Source organism: Triturus cristatus, chromosome 3_1 (genome assembly GCF_964204655.1).
Source record: "Triturus cristatus chromosome 3_1, aTriCri1.1, whole genome shotgun sequence".
NCBI classification, from domain to species: Eukaryota; Metazoa; Chordata; class Amphibia; order Caudata; family Salamandridae; genus Triturus; species Triturus cristatus.
Window position 1 is genome coordinate 237851474 of NC_140583.1, and position 23718 is coordinate 237875191.

General features: G+C 45.6%; 1 protein-coding gene and 1 long non-coding RNA gene across 2 annotated transcripts in view; one reads left to right on the plus strand and one right to left on the minus strand.

The window, feature by feature from the left end:
* The window catches only part of OTUD7A (OTU deubiquitinase 7A), a 1294251-nt gene that overhangs the window by 133259 nt on the left and 1137274 nt on the right, over positions 1–23718 (minus strand). Inside the window, exon 11 of the mRNA XM_085643760.1 lies at positions 17145–17272. Within this exon, the coding sequence (XP_085499886.1) occupies positions 17145–17272 (128 nt within the window). The remainder of the gene's footprint in view (positions 1–17144; positions 17273–23718) is intronic.
* LOC146859998 (uncharacterized) overlaps positions 1–23718 on the plus strand; it is a 124200-nt gene that overhangs the window by 60592 nt on the left and 39890 nt on the right. The window lies entirely within an intron of this gene.

The following is a 23718-nucleotide window of genomic DNA, read 5'->3' on the forward strand; positions in this document are numbered from 1 at the left end:
TGTCACTGGATCGTGAATTACTCACCTTACGACAGGGATCACAAGACCTGCTGTCCTACATAACAACATTCAATCGGTTGGTGGTGGAGACCGAGTGGCCCCCTGACAAAAGACTAACCCTGTTTTATCAAGGACTCAGGGGGGAGCTCAAAGATGTGCTAGCCCAAGTTGTGCAACTGCCACAAACATGTGAAGAACTGATCGACTTAACCGTCCAGTTGGATCATCGTCTCCTAGAGAGAAAAGGGGATAAGAACCGAGGAGAAACCCGATTTTCCTATACTCGGCCACGGAACGTCCCGGAAGAACTACCTAAATCCCCAGAGGGGGTGGAACCCATGCAACTAGGAGGTCTTCGAGGCCCTCTCACCCCAGAAGAGAGAGAAAAAAGACGAAAAATGAAACTGTGCCTCTACTGCGGCAAGAGCGGCCACTTCATACGAGAGTGCCGTGCTCGGACGCCAATCGGTAGCAAAACACCAGTGTCTCGAGTACATGCTGCTATGAATCTGGACGAACCGACGGAAAACTAACATGTCCGAATCAGGTTGAGGTCTCTGGTTTGGACGTTCCTAGTGTCATGATCTCATCGGTAATAGCCAATACCCTGCAAGCAGCTGTTGCCCATCTGAATATCGGGGTGTCTTTGTGGCTCACGCCCCAGAACATGTTGGAAGTAGATGCGCTGTTGGATTCTGGAGCCACAGGGAACTACATAGACCAGGAGTTTGCCCGGCAATTGGGGATCTCCCACGAAATGAAAGATTCCGGAGCATGTCAAGACAGTAGACGGAACAGCCCTTTCTTCCGGACCGGTGACATATCGGACACTGCCTCTGAGAATGACTATCAAGCCGGACCATCACGAGTATATCCAGTTCGACCTCATAGACGCTCCTCAATTTCGTCTAATCCTAGGAGTACCGTGGTTGACCTTACACGACCCTGACATCAGTTGGGCAGAGCGCACGGTGAAGTTGGCCTCCGTGTATTGCCAAGAACATTGCAAAAGTCTAGATAGTGAGGATCCTGAAGTAGGGGAAACACCGGCCGCTTATTTAGCGCTTGCCTGCGAGTCAGAACAGTCCAGTCGCTCCAGCACCCTGCCGGATGACTACGGCATGTATCGGGATCTCTTCGATAAACAAAAGGCAACTACCCTTCCGCCTCATCGAGAGTATGATTGCCGCATTGAGTTGATACCAGGGGCACCCATTCCCTGCAGTAGAGTGTACTCCTTGACTGAGCCGGAAACCCTTTATCTCAAGAAATACCTCGAGGATAATCTGGCCTCCGGATTCATCAGACATTCCTCCTCTCCCGCTTCTTCGCCTCTTTTCTTCATTCCGAAGAAGGACTGCGAAGAATTGAGGACGTGTATTGACTACCGTGCGTTGAATAGGATAACCATCAAGAACCGGTACCCACTCCCTCTCATACCGGTACTGTTGGACCAGTTAAAAGGGGCAAGATACTTTACCAAGCTTGATCTCCGAGGAGCCTACCACCTTGTCCGAGTACGTAAAGGAGATGAGTGGAAGACCGCTTTCAGAACTAAGTTCGGTCTTTTTGAGTACCGGGTGATGCCCTTCGGGCTCTGCAACGCCCCGGCGGCTTTTCAGTTTTTCATGGATGAAGTACTGCGGGGTTATTTGGATACCTTCTGTGTAGTATACATAGATGATATCCTAATACATTCAGCAACATACCAGGAACACCTAACCCATGTTAAGGCGGTGTTAGCAAGATTACAACAACATTCTCTGTATGCTAAACTAGAGAAGTGCCTCTTTCATGTTCAAGAGGTCGCATTTTTGGGATACCTCATCAACGCCCAAGGATTTCAAATGGAAACCTCTAAGGTAGAAGCCATCACTCAATGGCCTACTCCCCAGAATATCAAGGCCGTGCAAAGCTTCCTTGGGTTTGGCAATTTTTATCGGCGCTTTATCCAGGATTTTTCAAAGGTGATCCGCCCCATCTCTGGTTTGCTACGAAAAAACGTTCCTTTCAGGTGGGGAGAGGAAGCTGCGCGATCCTTCCAGGACCTAAAGGACAAATTCACTCAAGCCCCCATCCTACGACATCCTGATACACGGCTCCCGTTTATACTGGAAACGGACGCTTCACGACACGCCGTGGGAGGGGTACTATCTCAGCGTCATCCTGAAACAGGACAAATACATCCTGTTGCATTCTATTCCCGAAAGCTTACTCCGTGTGAAGTCAATTACACCATCTCAGACAAGGAACTCCTGGCTATAAAGAGAGCGTGTGAGGAATGGAGACACTACCTCCTGGGGGCGCAGCACACGGTAGAGATTTACACGGATCATAGGAACTTGTTGTTTCTGAAGACAGCCAGAGCTCTGACCCCTCGTCAATTACGCTGGACCTTGTTCTTCTCGGACTACGATTTCGTTATCAAATACCGGCCCGGACCCCAAAACGGGAAAGCGGATGCCCTTTCTCGCATGGGAGAATCAGACAACAACATCTCCCCGAACGTAGATCCACCACCGTGTATACTCACCGAGAACAAGCAACCCCGACCTACGATAGCTCTTCTCACCTCTTCCGACTTCATCGAAGATGTGAAGGTGTCGTTAGCAGAGGTCGACGTGCAAGCCTGGATTCAAGAAGAACCCGAAATCAGGTCGGAGGTAGAGGAGTTGGCCTATCGCTACCAGGCGCTGTACATTCCTCATCCCAGTCAACAGCAGCAGGTTTTGCAATGGGCTCACGACTCTGTTTTGGGCGGACATCTCGGAACCTATAAGACTATCGCTTGCGTAGAACGATCTTTTTGGTGGCCAGACCTGCGAAAAGACATTCATGACTACGTGAAGAATTGTGCTATTTGTGTGCAAGGCAAGGCCAGACATGTGAAACCAGTAGGTCTACTACGGTCCTTGCCTATTCCCCCACGACCTTGGCACACAATATCAATGGATTTCGTAGTTGAAATGCCCCCCAGCGATGGGAAAACAGTGATATTGGTGCTGATTGATCATTTGACCAAGATGGGTCACTTCATTGCCTTGGGACGGTTACCCACATCCCAGGAACTAGCTGGGGTTTTTCTACAGCATGTGATCCGAGCTCATGGAATACCGAATGTCTTAATTACTGATAGGGGGTCACAATTCACCTCCCGGTTTTGGAAGGCTCTCTGTAAAACATTGGACATAGATGCGCGTCTTTCATCCAGTTACCACCCCCAAACTGACGGCAAAACAGAACGCCTAAATCAAACCATGGAACAATATCTCCGCTGCTTTTCTTTGCAAAATGCCATACACTGGCCTACCTTGTTATGGATGGCGGAGTTCGCATACAACAACGCCACACATGCCACCTTGGGTTGTTCCCCGTTTTATTGTAATTATGGTCATCACCCCAACATGCTCCCGTTTGAATGGCCAGTCAAAACCCCCGTACCCAGTATCCAAGAACATCATGCACACCTCAGAGCCGTATTAACAGAAGCAAAACAAAATCTAGCAGATGCCCAGGCCACGCAAAAGACCTATGCAGACAGAAAGAGAACAAGAGAACCCGAGTATCAGGTGGGGGACAAGGTGTGGCTGTCGACAAAAAATCTACACTTAAGGGGAGTGAATAAATTTAAGCCCAGATACGTGGGACCCTATAGTGTAGAAGAAATCATCAACCCAGTAGCCCTACGACTGTCCTTACCTAGGGCCTGGAAACTCCACCCTGTCTTCCATGTCTCTCTTCTTCAACCCTGTCTCCCCAGCACTAGATTACCTGCAAAACCGCAGCCCCTAGAGATAGAGGGTCAGGAGGAGTATGAGGTGCGAGAAATCCTGGATTCCAAGTTGGTCCGGGGGAGGGTGCAATACCTCGTGGACTGGGAAGGTTTTGGGGTAGAAGAGAGAACCTGGGAACCTGAGGAGCATTTGCATTGCCCAGAGCTGGTAGAACGGTTTCATGAAGAAAACCCAGGTAAACCAGGTCGACCGCCGAGTCGTCGGTCCTTGAGAAGGGGTACTGTAACAATCGCCAGCAGTCTCACAGACTATGCCCCTTATCAGGAAACCGGGAGTGTTTCCGCGTTTTCCCGATGTCGGGAAGTCACGAACTACAAATCCCTGCATGCACTGGGGCGCATCCGACGACCCTGCCTACATAAGCACTTCCGCGGGAAGCGGACGGTGCTTGTCAATCAGAGAGCTTGTGGATGTTGGTGGCGGAAGGTGTTCCCCGCCGGATTCCAGCGAGAAGCATTTCAGCAGCCATCCCTGTGACGGGCCGTGTCCCGCGTTCCCGAGGAAGCCGAGAAGCATTTCAGCAGCCATCCCTGTGACGGGCCGTGTCCCGCGTTTCCGAGGAAGCCAGCCCAATTCAGCGGCGAGCGAGAAGCCGAGGTATTTGGGAAGGTAGATTCTTCAGCTGTTCTGGTAAGCCACGAGTGTTGCTCCGTCAACACAACTTTATTGACACCGTGAGAGACAGTGCAAAATCCGGGATTACTTGTTCCCTCTTTGCCTGGACATGGTGGGGTTGGTGTAATGTAGACACGGACACTAAGTGCCTCATTGCCGTCCTGCTTCGCAAACGGAAAAGTATCCACGAAGTCCCGAGGAAGGGATTATCATTTGTTTATTTCGAACTTTACTTTCGCTTGACAGTGCACCTACGGAGGGCTCCCGGTTGGACCCGTTCCGTCATTGGCTTGTGGGGGTGAGAGAATATCACTCCCGAAGACCTAGTACTTTGTAGGGAACTGTGGAGTAACCCAGGAAAGGGTGTGTGCGGTTACGGGAGAGTTCCGCAAGAAGAAAGGTATATTTCAGACATCTCCTTTCAGGCGGGTAGGCGTAGTCCAGTGCCTTCACCACATTATATAGAGAGAAGTCTCCTGTTAACCGGTTCTCTCTCTCTCTCGTCCCATGTCTGCAGGTACTCATCTTCCCAGAAGAGATTACAACCCCGACCTTCATTCTGGAGAGTCCCTATCCCTGGCCTCATCTATTTATGTTATCCACTTCCCTTTTTTCCCACAGACCTGATCTCACGCAGTTAGGTTACCTTCCGCTGCTGGGGAGTAGGTTTTTGGGAGTCAGGGACCTTCTCATCTATCGTCTCTGCTGGATTCTACATTGCAGGTTAGTGGCGGGTTATTGGCTTGGGCGCTACTGACAACCTGGCAGACCTGACAACTTCAAAAGCAGTAGAACCCGGACTAGCTGTCCCAAACCTACAGGAGTACTATTGGGCAATGCAGCCAAGATCATTTGTGGAATGGTCACGCCCAGAATCCGAAAAGCACTGGCTTTTCATGGATAGGGAGGTAGCCGACCTGTCCCTATGGGGGATACCCTTTCTCACTAGAGAGACCCGCCCCCGTAATATCTACCTCCCGATGGTCACAGGGTCACCCTTGAGGGTTAGGGATAAAGTAGCCACGACCCGTACATTAACCACCTTTCCGTTGCCGCTGAACCCCAATGTGGGCAACACTGCTTTCACGCTAGGTCGTGAGGCAGAGGCCTACAACCAGTGGTCCAGAGAGGGTCGTAGGTCTATCAGCCATCCATGTTACTGGTCCGTTGACATTTGAAGATTTTTGCTCACAACAAAATCTCTCGGAGTCTGAATCCTTCCACTATCACCAGATCAGACACTGGATGCTACAAGCAGGAGTGCACGATAAAGAACAGAGACACCTTACTGCCTTTGAGAAATGGTTAGCGGCTAAACACACAGACTCTCGCCTAGTAACAGAACTATACTGCATACTCATGGGTGCTCCGAAGACCGATAAAACCTCGGGCAACAGAGGTGGGAAATTGGGAGAACACTCGGGGAAAGAATGGGCAGATATATATCACAGAGCGCGCCACACAACACGTTACATCACCACTATAGAGACTGCCACCAAAATAGTTACCTACTGGTACCTAACCCCTCAAAGACTTCACAGAGGCAATCCAGCCTGAGACCCCTTGTGTTGGAGAGCATGTGGCTCACTGGGTACACTAACCCATCTATTGTGGGAGTGCCCCCATATCTCTGGCTACTGGTCACAAGTACTAGATGACATTGACACCCATTTTGATACACAAATCCCTTGCTTCCCCGCATACGTGTTACTAGGCCTTCCAAACGCTCTCACTGTCCTGCCGAAAACGCTTAGAGGTCGACAGATAGCCCAGGCTCCCATGGCTGCCCTCCAGAACATCTTGGCTCACTGGGGGACAGCCACGCTCCCCAAACATCTGGGATGGTTAAACCACTTATAGCAGAACTTGAGAATGGAAAGAATGTCTCTTGCCCTCGCCAATCAGACAGCTTCTTTTCAGGACCTCTGGAAACCATTCTTGTCTCTACTCACCTTTGAATTGAGGGAACTTACCTGTTCTAAATATCTGTGCTTACTACCACTCGCCGAACCCACACCGCCTGTACCAGGCAAAGCAACTAATCATACACAACCGATCTAGCTGCTCACATGGGACCAATACTACAAGTGGCTAGGGGGAGGGCCTCTTTCCTTTTGGGGGCTGGGGGAAGGGAGCTGTGGGATTTATTGTAGTATCTTCATTCAAGAGCTATCCTGCATTAGCAGGGCTGTAAGATTCATTTAAATACCTACTGCGATATTGGTAAATTCATGTATGTCTTGAAATCCAAAATGAAATCTGAAACCTAAAAGCAGTAGAACCCCCAACGTAAAACTTCAAAGACCAGACCCTAAATCACATTTGGTGTCTGGAAATGAACTATAAGAAGATGAGGTTGAGACCCCAAACATTGTCTCCTGCCAAGCAGCTAGACAGGCTGTGTGAGGAGGGAAAGCTCTGTAAGACTTATGCCTGTGACCAGGACCTGGGGGACAAAGCCTGCTAGTCTCCCTGCTAGGTGAAGGGGACATCACCCAGTGCTACCAAGACCACCTGCTCTGGAACTCCAGCATCTGCCTGCTTGCCAGAGCCTGTGTGCCCTAAGGGGAAGAGAAAAGCATTAGAGGGAGCGAGGTCCAATGGAGTGCCCTATCACAAGGACTCCCAGAGTGAAGTGTGAGGAGACAGCTGCTGCATCGAATGGGTTGTTGCCCATGTGCAGAATCAGGTCATGACCTCTGTTTGTTAGGAGAAGGCCGACGTGAAGATAGCTGTGAGTAAAAAGGCTGTGCGGGTAGCCTGAAGCCCGTACTGCATTGTTGTGACTACCCCATATGCCAGCAGGGGCCACTGTAATTTGGCCTGCAGTGCATAAAAGTCAACGGACCTGATTCACAAATGTAAACTTAGACCAAAAGTCTAAGTTTAGACCTGAAGTCTAACTTTACTACTAGTAAATTTAGACTTTTGGTGTAAGTTTAGACCAAATGTCTAACGCGCACATACCTGGTTGCTGACATCTCTTCATTTCCATCGAGCCAGCCGTGAGGGGAACGGCTCCTGCGAGGGGCATAGTCCTGACATCCCTGCCTCGGACCTTGCCTGCATTCACGCCGTGAGGGGAACGGCACGGGAAAGACTACATTGCCCAGAGGCCATAGCGCCCGGCGCGCACTGCAGACGTCATCACGCAGCGCCCGGGTCCTACTTCAGGCCCCCAGTAGCACCGCAGCGCGGGACGCGCACATACCTGGTTGTTGACATCTCTTCATTTCCATCGAGCCAGCCGTGAGGGGAACGGCTCCTGCGAGGGGCATAGTCCTGACATCCCTGCCTCGGACCTTGCCTGCATTCACGCCGTGAGGGGAACGGCACGGGAAAGACTACATTGCCCAGAGGCCATAGCGCCCGGCGCGCACTGCAGACGTCATCACGCAGCGCCCGGGTCCTACTTCAGGCCCCCAGTAGCACCGCAGCGCGGGACGCGCACATACCTGGTTGTTGACATCTCTTCATTTCCATAGAGCCAGCAGTGAGGGGAACGGCTCCTGCGAGGGGCATAGTCCTGACATCCCTGCCTCGGACCTTGCCTGCATTCACGCCGTGAGGGGAACGGCACGGGAAAGACTACATTGCCCAGAGGCCATAGCGCCCGGCGCGCACTGCAGACGTCATCACGCAGCGCCCGGGTCCTACTTCAGGCCCCCAGTAGCACCGCAGCGCGGGACGCGCACATACCTGGTTGTTGACATCTCTTCATTTCCATCGAGCCAGCCGTGAGGGGAACGGCTCCTGCGAGGGGCATAGTCCTGACATCCCTGCCTCGGACCTTGCCTGCATTCACGCCGTGAGGGGAACGGCACGGGAAAGACTACATTGCCCAGAGGCCATAGCGCCCGGCGCGCACTGCAGACGTCATCACGCAGTGCCCGGGTCCTACTTCAGGCCCCCAGTAGCACCGCAGCGCGGGACGCGCGCGGGCCGCGCCCGGGCGAAGCCCGGGCCAAGGGCGGGCCCGTCCTTGCCCGTCACTGCCTGGACCTGACTGGACTGGGCCACCCCTCTAACACTTCTAAGCGTGCATCACCAGGAAGGTAGATTTGCACTTTGTTTTGTCATTTGTGATACGAGTAGTTTGTATTGCATATGTATGATTTGAGGCGGCTGATCCCTCTGGTTGGTAAGGTGAAAAGCAGTACTGTGACTTAACACTTGGACTATCGTCACACCATATCTCCAACACTGTCCTGGGACTGTATCTTGTGATAGGGGTGTATATATTGCCTGATGGCAGGCAAGGGGAAGCGTTTGGGAGGAGGTGGGTCTGTGTCTGGTACTATGGATCATTTTATCACGAGAGCTGTCTCGGTCTTAGAACAAGAACTAGCTATCACCGAGCGCCGGCTATCTGCCGAGCTAAGCCAAGCTAGACGCTCCTCATTAGGCTTACTTGCCTTAGTAAAATCCCCCAAGAACTCTGTATTGCACGGCGCGGAAGATATTGGGCAACAGCGGGACTTAGCAGTTAGCACCGCTACAATAGCCGATCAGAATGACACAAATGACGCCCCGAGAGAGGCTCCCCTTACAGTCACTAGTGCTTTGATTCATTCTCAATCTGTTCCTAGTCATCCACAGACAAGAGCCCAAAAAAAGGGTAGTAATAGTGCAGCCTGTAAGAGGAAGAGAGACGGGCTATCCCAGGGCGGGAGATTGGCAAAACATTCTAACATCACGATTTGCCCACCAGCGAAGCCTGGCATGGTTCAGCCTGCCGATATCACTATTGGGGACGAAACTGTCAATAGACATCAGGACCAGCCTCCACATAATGATCTGATCCCCCAGATTGAACAAATAGTCCGCTCCCTATTATCACCACTTTTGGATAGGGTAAAGGTGGTTTCTGACAAAGTAGATCGACTTGAGCAAACTATCTTAGATAATTTTTGCTCATTAAAAAATGTTATTAAATTAGCCACCAAGGACTGTGTTAATCCCATTAAGGTGACTCATACCCTTCCTGCTCTGACACTTTCTTCCCCCATTACTGTCATACCCCCTATAGTTGACTCTAGGGTAGTTCCCCCTAGAACTTCGATAGCAGACAACACCAGCACCCAAGGTGGTAGTCAGGATAGGGATGGCCTAAGGGATTTACCCGGAACTAAATCGGTTAGTAGGTCATCACACAAAGGTTTAAACATAGATCATGGAGACAGGATAACTAAATCCTCTAAATCCTCTAATGTCTGCATCCATCTACCTCCTGAATCTATTCCCTATGTTGTTGTTTTATCCGGTGTTCCGGAATTGAAGAGCGACACAAAGGAATCTTATCAACAACTTAAAAATAAAGTCATTTTCTGGCTCAATCAAAAGAGACCTATCCCGAACTTTTTGGACGGGAAAATTCTCTTTGCCAGAAGAGTTAGCTGGGTGGGTCCTAGACCAAAAAATGGCCAAGGGGATTGTATCATCATTAACTTCAAGGACAGCCGAGTGGTGCGCCTTATTTGTGACCACCCACCTAGTTGGGATAGGTCAGAAATAAGGGTCCATGATTTAAGGTATTTTTATAATCCTTACCTTAACACTCCTGGAAGCCTCGATCAAACCCAGGAAAGAACTGGAACCAACCCAAATTTTGTAATACTTCCTACTCAGAGTACTGATAACACATATCACACGGAAGCATCAGCCTGACCGGGCTTGGAGGGGCCTTCTTTTAGCATGTCCCCCTCTGTTGATAACCCATGAACTAGATCTGAGGGAAAGGGTGTAGATGTTAGTGTGTCGTATGACTTAACCCACAAAAAAAACACTTGCAAAATTTTAAGCTGGAATGTTGCCGGCACCAGACTCAAAAGCCAGGATGATTTATGGGTTGGTTATGTTCTGTCCCATGATATTATCGCTTTGCAGGAAACTTGGGACACAGCAAACAACCTTTTTTTGGGCGGCTATGTTCATTTTTATATCCCAGCAACACCTAGCTTGGCGGGGAGGGCTAAGGGGGGCCTTGCCTTGCTCATTTCCTTGAACCTGAAAGGATCCGCCAAACAGGTTGATTCTGGCTCCCAACACTGCTTAGTAGTAGAACTAGTGGTGGCAAACTCTCCTTCTCTGCTCTTGATAAATTTTTATAATTCTAAAGATAGTGTCAGTCCAAATTACCATCTAGAATCCGTGGGGGAGGTTCTGGATAAATACAGGGCGCTACACAATAGCTTTGAGGTAATTTTAATGGGTGATTTCAATGTCCATCCTTGCAGTCTAGGTTGCATTTTGGACGATGAGGAGGGTTTTCCCTACTCATCACCCACACATTTTGAACATACCAAATCAGGCGAGGCCTTGGAGAGCCTATTGGCTTCCTCAGACCTCTCTGAACCTGGTCACTGCACGGTGGGGCAGAGACCGTCTACCTTTAAAGGACCGGACTCAGGGTCAGTCATCGATTACATTTTTGTTTCTTCTTTGCTTTCCGTTTTGATTTTAAATTACAGGGTGGAGGACTCCGCATTCAGTGACCACAATCCGGTGATAGTAGAGGTCGCCTCGGATGGGTTTTTGGCCTTTAAAGATCCTAGTATCCTGGGAACTAGAGCTATGGTAGTAAAAGACCAGGGTAGGAGGGTAAAATCGGCTCAGGTGTCCCTGATCTCTTTCTGTCAAGATGTCCTGGCTAAGGTTGAACCTGAGATGAATATATGCCTAGACCATGCCAATACCAACTCTAGTATAGTTGAGGCTTTTGCCATCATTTGCCTACACATAAACGCGGCCCTCCTGACTAAACCCAAGTCAGGTTGTGTCACAGGGAAAAAATGGTTTAACACCAACTGTATTAAGGCCCATTCTGCTCTCTTGAAGGCAATAAAGGGCAAACCAAGAAACAGACCTCTAATCACTTCTCTGCGGAAACAGTATAAATCGGCTATCAAAGCACGTAAAAATGAGATCCAGGAAGAAGCCTGGAATAATTTGCTGTTACCGGACACCTTGCGGGATAGCTCCAAATTTTGGGGATTGATAAATCACCCCTTTTTTTCCGGTAGTGAGAATCAGACCTTGGAATGTAGTATTCCTGATGAACAGTGGTTAGCCCACTTCGGAAAAATGTATAGTTCTGTCTCGCATGGGAATTCAGAGGGGCTGTCATCCTTAAATCAGGTTGGTCCAGTTTCGGCCTTCAGGGTGGAGGAGGTAGAAAAAGCCATCCAAGAGACATCTAAGAGTAAGGCACCAGGCCCTGACGGCGTCCCGGCCGACCTATACAGGTCTGCTCCTAAACTATGGGCCAAAATACTAACTAATGTTTTTAATGCTGCGAGACACAAGAATATCCCCGAGTCCTGGGCGATATCTATAATTATTCCAATTTTTAAAAAAGGCCAGAGGGATGATCCGGCCTGCTATAGGCCGATCTCCCTAATTGACTCTGCCGTCAAAATCTTAGGCAGAGTCATCTTGGGCAGATTGAACACATGGGTGGTAGGTAACAGTATATTATCTGACGCCCAATATGGTTTCAGGGCTAATAGGAGCACGCAGGATCAATGTTTAAATCTCCACTTACTTATTTGCAAATACACTATTGCAAAGGAGGGGTCTCTGTACATGGCCTTTATGGACCTCTCCTCAGCTTTTGACCTAGTCAATAGGTCGAAACTGTGGAGCATTCTTTTGGACAATGGAGTTGATCCCCCTCTGGTTGGATTTTTGGCGGATCTCCATCGTGACCTATCAGCCTCGGTGAGAGTCACCCAGGGGGGAAGGTGTACCAGCCGCTTCAAGTCAGAGAGAGGTGTAAGGCAGGGATGCATACTGGCACCCCTCCTTTTCACGCTTTACATCAATGCCCTGGACCCAGCCCTGGCCAACGCAGCGGTGGGTGTTCCACGTGTAGGAGACACCAAGATCCCAGTTCTCCTATACGCGGACGACGCCGTCCTTCTGGCGCGTTCAGGGGTGGCTCTTGACAGACTATTGGCCTCTTTCGGTGACTTTATGACATCGTTAGACCTGAAAATTAATACCCAAAAATCACAGGTCATGATCACGGGCCAGGCTAGTAGGAAAAAGAAATCTAAATCCTTTTTCTGTTTAGGCCACGAGGTCAAAAGGGTCCCAATTTTTACCTATCTAGGGGTCATTTTTGACGAGAAGGGCACATGGGGTCCTCAACATAAACTAAAAGGCAACTCAATGGCAAGATCTGCGGCAGCTATACTTGGCTTTGCCAAACGGTTGGGTAGTCGCCCCCTGGAGGCCATTTTGAAAGTTTATAAAGCTAAATCCCTGGCAATAGCCACCTATGGCTCTGCCATATGGGGCTATTCTAGTAATGACACCATCCAGAGGGTGGAAAACAAGTTTTTAAGATCCTTGCTGTCTGTTCCCCAGTCCACACCCACTTTTACAACACATTCAGAATTGGGTTTGGGGTATGTTGTTGACTTAATCAAAATGGCACCTGTCACATGTTGGCTTAAAACCTGGCTTAATCAAGACATTCCTTTAACACATTTAATACTAAAGGATTGCCTAGCCATGGATAGAGCCCACACAATTCCATGGCTAGTATACGTTAAAAAGATGTTGAGCATAGTGGGACGTTCAGAGCTTTTCAATTCCCCTGAATGTATTAACAAGAAGGACATTAAGGGGATCAAGACTGCATTAATGACAAGATTAATGGTCGAGAGGGAGGACATTGAATTAAACAAGCCGGTAGTGAGAAGGAACTATGGGTTAATTACTGTTCCTGGCCTTGAACCCTACCTGGCATTTGTTACAAGCCCACTTCATAGGTCTCTCCTGATTAAATTCCGCTTAAACTTGATACCGTATGTGCTAGGTTTTTATCCCACGTGGGCAACTCCGGATAATGCGCCCCCATGTGACTGTGATAATTTTTCATGCCAAGACACATTACATTTTATTATGTTTTGTTAGCATTTTGTACAGATTAGGACAAAATACCTGTTACCTTTACTTAAAGGGGCTGGCCATGTTTAGGTTCGGCCAGCGCTCCTGTCCCTGCAACTCCTGCCTAACATTACCACTGCCTTTTATGTGGCAAACTTTTTAGTCGCAGCTGTTCGCATTAGTAAGAAGCGTGCTAGAGAGCGGCATACTTCTAACATAACGGATGTGGTCGTGACGGGCGGTGGCCCGTAGTTATGGACTATTTCATCCCTGTTAGTCTTTTAGATGGAAATTTTATCCCTAAATTCTATTTATTCTTTTTAATTCAGAATTGAACCGATGAAATATGTTCTCTTCATATTTTTAAATTTTGAATATGTTTTTCAATACCAGATTTGTAATTGATGCACTTTTGCTCTGTATTTCTCGTACTGTGATTTTATGTCTGTTTTGTCTCTTTTTATGATCTTTTATTGATCGAATAAAAGTAATTGACTGACTGACTGACTGTCTAACTTAGACCAAAAGTCTAACTTTACTACTACTAAAGTTAGACTTTTGGTCTAAACTTAGAGCAAAAGTCTAACTTTTGTAGTAGTAAAGTTAGTGTTTGAGTTGGCACTTTTTGAAGGGTCATCCCAGGACTTTTTGCCTTCCTTCTGTATTTTTTCTGACCTGTTGTTGGTAGTTTTCTGACTCTGGGCACTTTACCGCTGCTGATCAGTGCTAAATTGCATATGCTCTCCCTGTAAATTGTTGTTATAAATTGGTGTTTTCATGATTGGGATATTTGATTTACTAGTCAGTCCCTAGTACAGTGCACTTTGGGTGCCCGGGGCCTGTAAATTAAATGCTGCTAATGGGCTGTCAGCACTGATTGTGCCACCCACAAAAGCAGCCTGTAAAATGTAACTCTGACCTGCCATTGCAGAGTCTGTGTGCAGTCTGGTACTGCCATGTTGACTTGGCAAGTGCACCCACTTGCCAGGCCCTAACCTTCCCTTTTCTTACATATCAGTCACCCCTAAGGTAGGCCCAAGGTACGCCTGAGGTCAGGGTGCAGTGTATGTGAAAGGTAGGACATGCCCTGGTGTGTGTGGCATGTCCTGATAGTGAATTATTGCCAATTTAGTTTTCCACTATTGCAAAGCTAACTGTTCCCATGGGACAGAATGGAGAGTTTGTTTATAACATCTTATAACCATAACTATCCCTGGGAGCAAGGTCGAAAATAAAGTTTAGTATACCTGAACTCAGAATGTTAAAATGCATCTTTTAGTGAGGGGGATTTTTACATTCTGTGTTTGAAAATACCACTTTTAGAAAGTAGGTATTTTCTTGCTTAACTATCCAGTGTGCCTCTGCTAGGTTTGTATATTGCATGTCTGGCTTTTGGATGACAGAGGCTGGAGAGGGGCAATGACTCCAGAGAGCCTGAGTCAGGGCTGGGCTGAATGGACCTGGGCTACATTTAGAGTAGGGGGAGAAAATTTCCTTTCACCTGAATGGCCCTGGTCTGCCTTCAACAATGCTTTCTCCACCTCCTGCCAGGAAGCTGCACAAGTGGGGACAGAACTGGTTTTGGCTGGGTACAGACACTCTCTGCCTTCAGAGAACAAAGGTTTTTTGTGTTTAAAAAGGGGGGCCCACACCCCAGACTTTTAGATAACTTCTGGGATTCAAGAGGGACCTTTGCCAAGGAGAAGTACCAGAGAAGCTGAGGAGGAATACTGCCCCTGTGCTGTTCGCTATCTGGGGTTGGCCTGCAGTGGCTACTTGCTGCCAAGGAAAGGAGAAAAGGACTTTGCTGTTTGCTTTGTTAGTTGCTTGAGGAAAACATCTCCAAGGGCTTGAAATTGAGCTTGCCTCCTGTTCTGAAGTCTCAGGGACACAAAGACTCAATTTCTTCTGTCTCTCTGCATCTGGAACTGCTGTAACAGCTGCCACGGAAGGAAATTGCAACACCGACGACGGTGAGCGACACCGTAACCTGCACTGAAGCCGTGAGCACTGCTTGTGAAGAGCACGACGCACCGCCCTGACATGCACCATAGGCCCGATGCCTGCTGAAGCCGTGCCGCATCGACTCCGAAGCCGTCACTGAGACCGCTGCCTGCACCAGAGCTGAGGACACCGCTTGTGACGTCCATGATGCATCGTACCGACTCGCACCGCAGCCCTGACTTCGCAGACGCCAGTGCTTCATCAACGCGGAGCTGATACATGATGTGGGTGACTCCTGAATCCATTGACGCAGCACTGTCATAAGGAACTGATGCCTCGCCACCACTGTGTCGTCATCTCCCCGACGAGGTAAGGAACTGATGTCTCACCTCCCCTGCACTGCAGTAAGGAACCGAGGTTTCACCTCCCCTGGGGTCGTTAGGAACCAACGCCGCCCGACGTTAACGCAGCATCACCTCTCTGACACTGTGCACCGTCTTTGCTTTAATCAATTCCAAGGTACTGTTCTTTGTGGGTCTGCTTGACTCCGCGCTCAACACCTCGCACCTCGTGGTCGGTGCCGTACTTTGGGATTTTTATCTGTCACGAGGTCGTAATAACTCCAGGTGGAGTTATTTGTTGCGACAAACTTTGAGTGAATAACCTATTTTTAAGGATATCTTGATGATTGTATTCTGGATTTTTGTTGTTTGATCTTGTTTTGGTTTAGATAAAAATTACCTGTTTTTCTAAAATAGTGCAGTGTCCATTTGTAGTGTTTTCACTGTATTACTGTATATGTTCACAAATTCCTTACACACTGCCTCTGAGATGAGCCTGTCTGCTCGTGCCAAGCTACCAAGGGGGTGAGCAGGGGTTATTTTAGAAGCGTATCCCCTTACCCTGACTAGAAGCAAGGGTCCCTATTTAGATGAAGGTACCTACCTCTGCCAACTAGAGACACCCATTTCTAACAGTTAGACTTGAAGTCTAAAATTAAAGTTATGAGTCGCATGCATCTACCTTTTCCCCTCAAATAAGCCTTGAACTGCTCAACCATAGCTCCTACTGAGAGTCTAGTGCAGTAGGGTTACTTGGCCCAGTTGCTCAGAATCCATAGTAAGTCGGGCCCAGGGCATAGGTCGGTGGTTTTGCTTGCCTGATTTGGATGTGACCGTCCACAGGGCGATCGGAAACATCCATTCTACATTGGAAGCTTGAACGGTGGGTGGAATAGGCCCACAGCGTCTGCCACATAGACCAGGAATGATAAGTGCCCCCCAGGACCCAGTGCGGAGGGCCAGGGGGGAAGAGGGACCTGCTAGAGTCCCCCAAAGACACTTTCTGACAGCCTTTTCGTGTCAGAAAGGCAGACATGAAATGGCTGTTGGAAAGTGCCATCATAATCCTTTCATTGGGGGATTATGATGGCTTCTGATCCTCTGAGGGGCTCCTTGATCCCATCGGAACCATGTCGGAATCCCTCTACTGGTTTTGTGCTGGCTGCCGTCATCCTTATATAGCGGTCAGAAAGAAACCTACGATGCTGGGCGGAAAGCCTCTGAGCGCTGGTTGGAGCCTTTCCACCCGACATCATGATCAGGCCCATAGTTGTTGCCTCCTATAGTATGTGAATGAAGGCAACTAAAGCAAGCTATTCATTAAAGACAAGTATATGTACTTCTGTTCTATAGGCAACAACTAAACCCTTGCTGAGTGTGATAGTCTCCACTGTCCTGCACACCAGGCCAATTAGTTATGCCTATGCACCCAAAATCATAACATGTTTTTCCTTGTAGATGTATTAATTCATATTCATAAGGAAATGTTAACTTATATTGAGAAAGGTTCATTGCACTGTTTAATGATTTGAAACTTCATTTGTTAAGGACTTACCTTCTCCACCTGAGTCTCTTAACATGGTATCTGCCACAACCACAATAGGTCTTCTTAGTATGTGAGCCAAAACAAACACATGAAACTCTTCCAAGCTCTCGTACACTGGATCCTCTGCATTGTCCACTCTTTAAAACATAATACAAATTGTATAAGATATTTTCTCACTAATATAAATACTGTGTCAAATTTATTAAACAAAAACTTAATAAGCAATGTCTCAAGAATGGGAATTTAGTGAAAGACCATTTGTCACAATACATTCATTTAGTGATTGAGAATGCTGCAGTAACCTCTAGTTTTATATAGTTTAGACGTTATGCCCATTAGGGCCCTCAGAAAGCTTTACACGCATTGGTTAAAGTTCAACATGTGAGTATGAGGTGTATTTGAGCAAATGACTGTTATAGTGTGGGGGTGTCCACAGAAGTAGGACTTCATTAGTATAAACTTCAGGCTTTTTTTTATTAAACAAATCAAACTTTTAAAGGTTGAAGAAATCCATTAAAAAGCATGTTTGTTCGTGTATAAATGTGTTTTGTCCGAACACACTTGTCCAAATCTGTTTTTCCAGGAATCTCAACCTTGAGCAATAGCATGGGTTCACAACCTTCATACATCATAAACTTAAAAACTTCAGAATTTCACAGAACTTCCTGATTAGAAATTTGGGGCCTCATGTACAAAGAATTTGTTTAGTAAAAGAAGGGTTCGCAAATTGCACACTGGGTTTTACTGAATTATTTTAGATTTTGATAACTAATATATATAATAGTAGGTCAGTTCACAAAATATAGAATCATAGTGGGTTACAATTTGACCTACATCATCAATGTTGACTATTGTAGATCACAAAGTGATGCACACTTGATTTGGCCACTATCACAGGGATGGTGGCCTGCTGGAGTCAGCAGACCACAATTCTGTGATTGTTTTTAAATAAAACAATATTTCTTAAAATGGCTGCATTGGATTATGAATTTGCGCTTTTATGATTATTTTTTAATCGAATAAAGCTTTGTTGATTGATTGAATTGATTAAAAAATTAAAAGTTGCACAAACCTTTTTTAGGAATAGGCAATGGTCCGCAGGAACATTGCCTACTCCTAAAAAACATTTTTGTCAACATTTACAAAGTGGGAGGGCTGTCTTCAGAACCCCATCCAGTTTACCCCTTCCTTTGAGTTGCTGATAACATTTTAATGGTTTGCAACTGGATTTCAGTCACAAAACATGAATACATACTATAAGGAATAAGTATTTGGAAATGGTGCCCCTAACACACCCCTTCCTAATAGCAATTCTGTGTAGTTTTCTTAACACATTTAACAATTCGTAAAACCTTTTTCAAATCATTTACTGGGTTTAGCACATATTAAAAAGTGTTTTTATCATCACAAACCTTCAGGTTTACCGAATCTGAGCATTTGCAACCATTAAAACACTGATTATGAGGCCCTTAGTTTATGCACACTCCTAGTACAGAACAGAAGTGTGCATGAGCATCTGTCATTCAGCGAGTGTGGACTGCTCAATAAGGGTGCGAGAGGAATAGCAACAGGAACAATTAGTTAGGGCCCGATTCACAGAACTAACTTAAGACAAAATCCTAAACTTACTACCATTTTGGTATTCACAGAAGGCACTTACTCATTTTGGTATTCACAGAAGGCACTTACTCATTTCGGTATTCACAGAAGTTAGGAGTCCTAACTTTAGGACTCCTAAATGCCTTCTGTGAATACCGAAAGTCTTAAAATTAGGATTTTTCTCAATTTAGTAGTCCTAAGTTTAGATTTAGGACTACTAAATTGAGAAAAATCCTAATTTTAAGACTTTCGGTATTCACAGAAGGCATTTAGGAGTCCTAAAGTTAGGAGTCCTAACTATACTACTACTAAACTGAGAAAAATCCTAATTTTAAGACTTTCGGTATTCACAGAAGGCATTTAGGAGTCCTAAAGTTAGGAGTCCTAACTATACTACTACTAAACTGAGAAAAATCCTAATTTTAAGACTTTCGGTATTCACAGAAGGCATTTAGGAGTCCTAAAGTTAGGACTCCTAACTTCTGTGAATACCGAAATGAGTAAGTGCCTTCTGTGAATACCAAAATGAGTAAGTGCCTTCTGTGAATACCAAAATGGTAGTAAGTTTAGGATTTTGTCTTAAGTTAGTTCTGTGAATCGGGCCCATAGACTTTAAAATTCAGACTTAGTCCACTCAAAATATATTTGATGGGTTGCATATGGTTAGAATAGGCCTAGGTAAAAAACATCACCATTTTACATGCTCATGTTTCTTAAGTTGCCCTTTTTCTCACGCAGTGATATTTGACATACATTTGCTTGTGGGTCGAGCAGGATAATATTCTCTGAAACTACATTTTTCACATTTCCACTTTGTAGGCATACTCTCAGAACACCTTGAATATTTGTACAAAGGATAAAGTTTATTGCACAAATGTTTCTGTTTGTTGTCGTCTGATAGGTGACTAAGCTATCAGAATAGGATAAACATTAGCGGCCTGACTAGGGCTGCAGCATGGCAGCATGGGTGTTATTATATATACAGCATAGCCTTCTTGTTTAAATTAGAGGAGAATGTTGCTGACACTGCGAGGTTGCTGCATGACAGAATTCCAGCCCAGTTGATTCCTGTTTACCCCTGCAAAGACAGATGACCATCGTAGGACCAAGACAGGCAGCCTGATGACACTTACCCTCAGGTAATGAGGAGTTAGACTACTCGACAGGGATTTGGCAGATCACCAATCTAGGCAAACTAGGTTAGGAAGTGCTAGGTAGGAGTACTCTATAACACAGTACTTATGTGCCAGCATATATTCACTGGTATACCATTCAATGATGGAATTGTTAATCTTTTTCATTATTCTCATATGGCTCATTACATTATTCTGTTTCATTCTACTGATTATCGCAGCACACATATTTCATACAAGAATCAGAATGCTTCAATAAATATTAAAACGTGTTGCTGAGTATGTCTTTTGCATTTCTTTGGGTATGCATTGGTAACCAAATGAAAGGATTCTAGATCTATTATCACAATTTCCTTGAATAGTCAGGATTGTCATGTTCTGAGGTTGCATAATTCACCTGTTACCGGATTCAGATTTGGGTGTAGATGGTGCACTTTGAGCTAGCAGGAATATTGGCCAATATATCCTGAGGGTGTGCATGAAATCAGTCTGGCACAATTCTGACATTTATATTGTCCAACAAATGCACAGTTTTACTGGGAAGGTATAAGCCGTATGGCATGGTCATTGCAAGAGTCAGATGAGCATGTTTTAAAGATGGGAACTACTAAAGTCCCACTACAGTTGCCGGTCCATAATGCCAAACAGAAATTTTGAGAAAATTGAACATTTGTGCAGGGAAATGTAGTTCATAGCCAATTTGCTTACTGGCAAATATAAATGCTGAAAAGTAGGATACATTATTTGCAGTTTTTTCGTAAGCTTTTTGCATCAAACTTCGAGGATAGATACAACAAATAGTTGTACATACGTCTTCTCAACAGTGTTTCAATTTGAAGAATACCCAAATCCAAGTTGAATGTATTTTCTTTAGAATATATAAACTCTCCACTCAATACTGAAGAGTATGACTGTTCAGCTGAAGGTATAATATACAGTTCACCCTGAGACTACAATTCTCGAATCTGCCACGTAATTTGTTTGAAATAAATGTGCGTAACCCCATGATGCTTGAAACATGCTTGGAAGAAGTTGAATGTGTCTCTAATTGTTCCACGTACATGAGACATGCTGAGCAAATCATGCAGTCCTACTCTGAACTCTTGCGTGTTCTCTATAAAGCTAAAGAAGATGTGTCCAGCAACAAGAATTTGCATGCCAACACAATCTGCATTTTTCTTGAATTTAGATTGCAACCATTATTTAGAGGGTGGCATGGCTGTGTGGCAAGTATTTTATCAAGGTGAATTTATAACGTCTACCAGAATTGGGGAAAATGAGATTAAGGCAAATTAATATAATTTTCAGAAAGAAAGTAAGTAACCATTAACTGAATTATCATCTTCTACTACATCACATTAAAATCTAGTCGAAAAACTAAGTACGTTGGATTTTGCCTCATTATGCCTGTAGATTGTATATGCAACACCCACAGCAAACGACTTGGCATAGTCAAAAGGTCTCACCTTTGGAACCTTATAAGTGTTTAGCCATGCAGCACATTATCCTGGGTGTCGTGGTCCAAGGAAATGTAGAGCTATACGATTACTGCACAATGCGTCATGCAGTGTAATTCAGGAATACATTATTGCCTCAGGAAAGATTTATGGATACATTCCAAGGCTTTTTAATGCACGGACAAAAAGACAAGTGCCTCGATGCAAGTCGACAGCACTATAAAATTCTGTTTGCGACAACATCACTAGAGTATTGAACAGCCTATGAAACAAACCATCTTTCCAATGGAGGAGATGTCGTATCCCTTCCCCCCCCCCCACCCCCCCCGGTCTCAATTCACCAGGCACCTTTCTTCAGAGTTTTCCATTTAAAACACTACTCGCACCATCAATTTACCAGCAAGCCCTCGGTTTGCCCTCTGTCCTGGAACCCTGGGTATAGGAGCACTGGAAGTAGCAATAATAACTAAATGTTCCCATTTGTAAGGTAAAGGGGAAATAATTACTAAACAGGGACTGCATCGACATCACTTAATCTCTGCGCACCTAAATCCAAAATAATTAACCTTACTTTTTGTAATAGTAACTGGCACTTTTGTAAAGTGCTCCAAGTCCTTAGGGTAAGTCGAGTTTGCGCTCTATAAAAATGCCCCCACAAATGTATCTGACCTTGCATAATGTGACTAGTGCTCATGCAAATTGTTCCAACACCTTCGGGTGGCTTGAGTTCACATTATATAATAATAAATGTCTCACTGTCCCTGGGTAGCTGCCATTAATGTGCTTTGAAATGGGAGCCCGGAGAGGATGAGGACAACAAGAAGAGGCAATGGGTATGCAGCGATGTGGGAAGGATGAATGCTTCTCCCATTTGCCAGGTAGAGGGGAAATTATGAATAAACAGTGGCGGCATCTGCATCACTTAATCTCCGTGCACCTAAAACTCAAACAAATTAACCTGACTTTGTGTATTGTAACTGGCGCTTTAGTAAATCACTTCAATACCTTTAGGTTAGTCAAGTTTACTCTTATGTAAAACACCCCAAAACCTTCGGGTCACTGAGTTCACATTATATAAACAAGCTTCTGAGAAAATGTGATGGGAGTTGCCCAAGCCTTGCCCTTAACTGCGCTACAAGGTTGGGCAGCAGAAGGTCCAGTGACCGAGGCTCGCTAAAGAAACAAGCAGCGAAGCGGGATGGGTTTGGGGGAAATCTTCTCACTCAAAGAAAATTAGAGAGGCAATTTCGAAAACTGCATCTCAAGCGTCTGACATTTCATCTCGGTACTTGAAAAGGACGGGGAGATTAAGTGACAGGCGCTGAAGCTGAACTGCCGAAGACAGGCAAACAGTGACACTAGTATGCATCAAAGAAAACAATTGTCCCCCAAATGAACACAGAAACCGAGAAGAGCAATGTTAACAGTAATTAGCCGGTGCTCTGTGGGAGGAAACCAAACACAAAAAAGAGGGACAAAGAGGAAGGCTTAACCACTAGCAAGCAAGCATTTTTGAAGAACAATCAAAGGGACGAATAAAAAAGCAATGGGGGGGCTTTAAGCCCACAGAGTGAACACAGCATGTCTCTACACATGCGCTTCCTAGGCTCAACATAAAAAAAAATCTATGAAGAAGAAAAGAACATCTGGAACTACTAACTCCGATGATTTGTTTTTTTTTTTTTTTTTTTTTTTTTTTTTTTTATTATTGTTAGACGAAAATTGTAAACTTCTAGTTCACAAAAGGCACCATATCACACAATACACAGTAAATACAATGATCTGCTGAATGTCTGAGGGTGCAAATCTTTTGTAAATTTCCTAATGCTCCTCAGAATACGAGAAACCATTGTTACTATTCAATGCCATCTTAATCCGCCCAAAGAACAAAAAAAGTTGCCTTTTATTACAATTTAGATCAAACAAATCATGTAAAAATACATGTATCATTTAATCAGGTCAAATTATAAATATCAGAACTTTAAAATCTCACACATGAAAAGAATGACTCACTATTAATACCACAGGTGTTATTTATTAATTATATTACTGAATGTCTAACCTTATTCTTGCTTACACATCTCTTGGAAAAAAAAAAAAATATAGGACATCAAAAACTGTAAATGTTGGTGCTCTATGCCATGGAGGTAACTGTCTAGTAAATTTAATGGGTCAAAACTAGTGGCCAAGACTCTATGCTCCAAATTCAGAGTTTGGCTGAAGCCAGGTGCTCTTTAGCGCACCAGATAAATATCAATACCGAGGGGTACTTTATTTTTTGAGTGCAATAAATAGCACCCTCTATGAGGAATAACATGCAGGTCAGCATGGCACGCAAAGAACTGTACAATTTTTTCCTTGTAAATTCCGGCAGGTTTGACCTGACTAAATGTA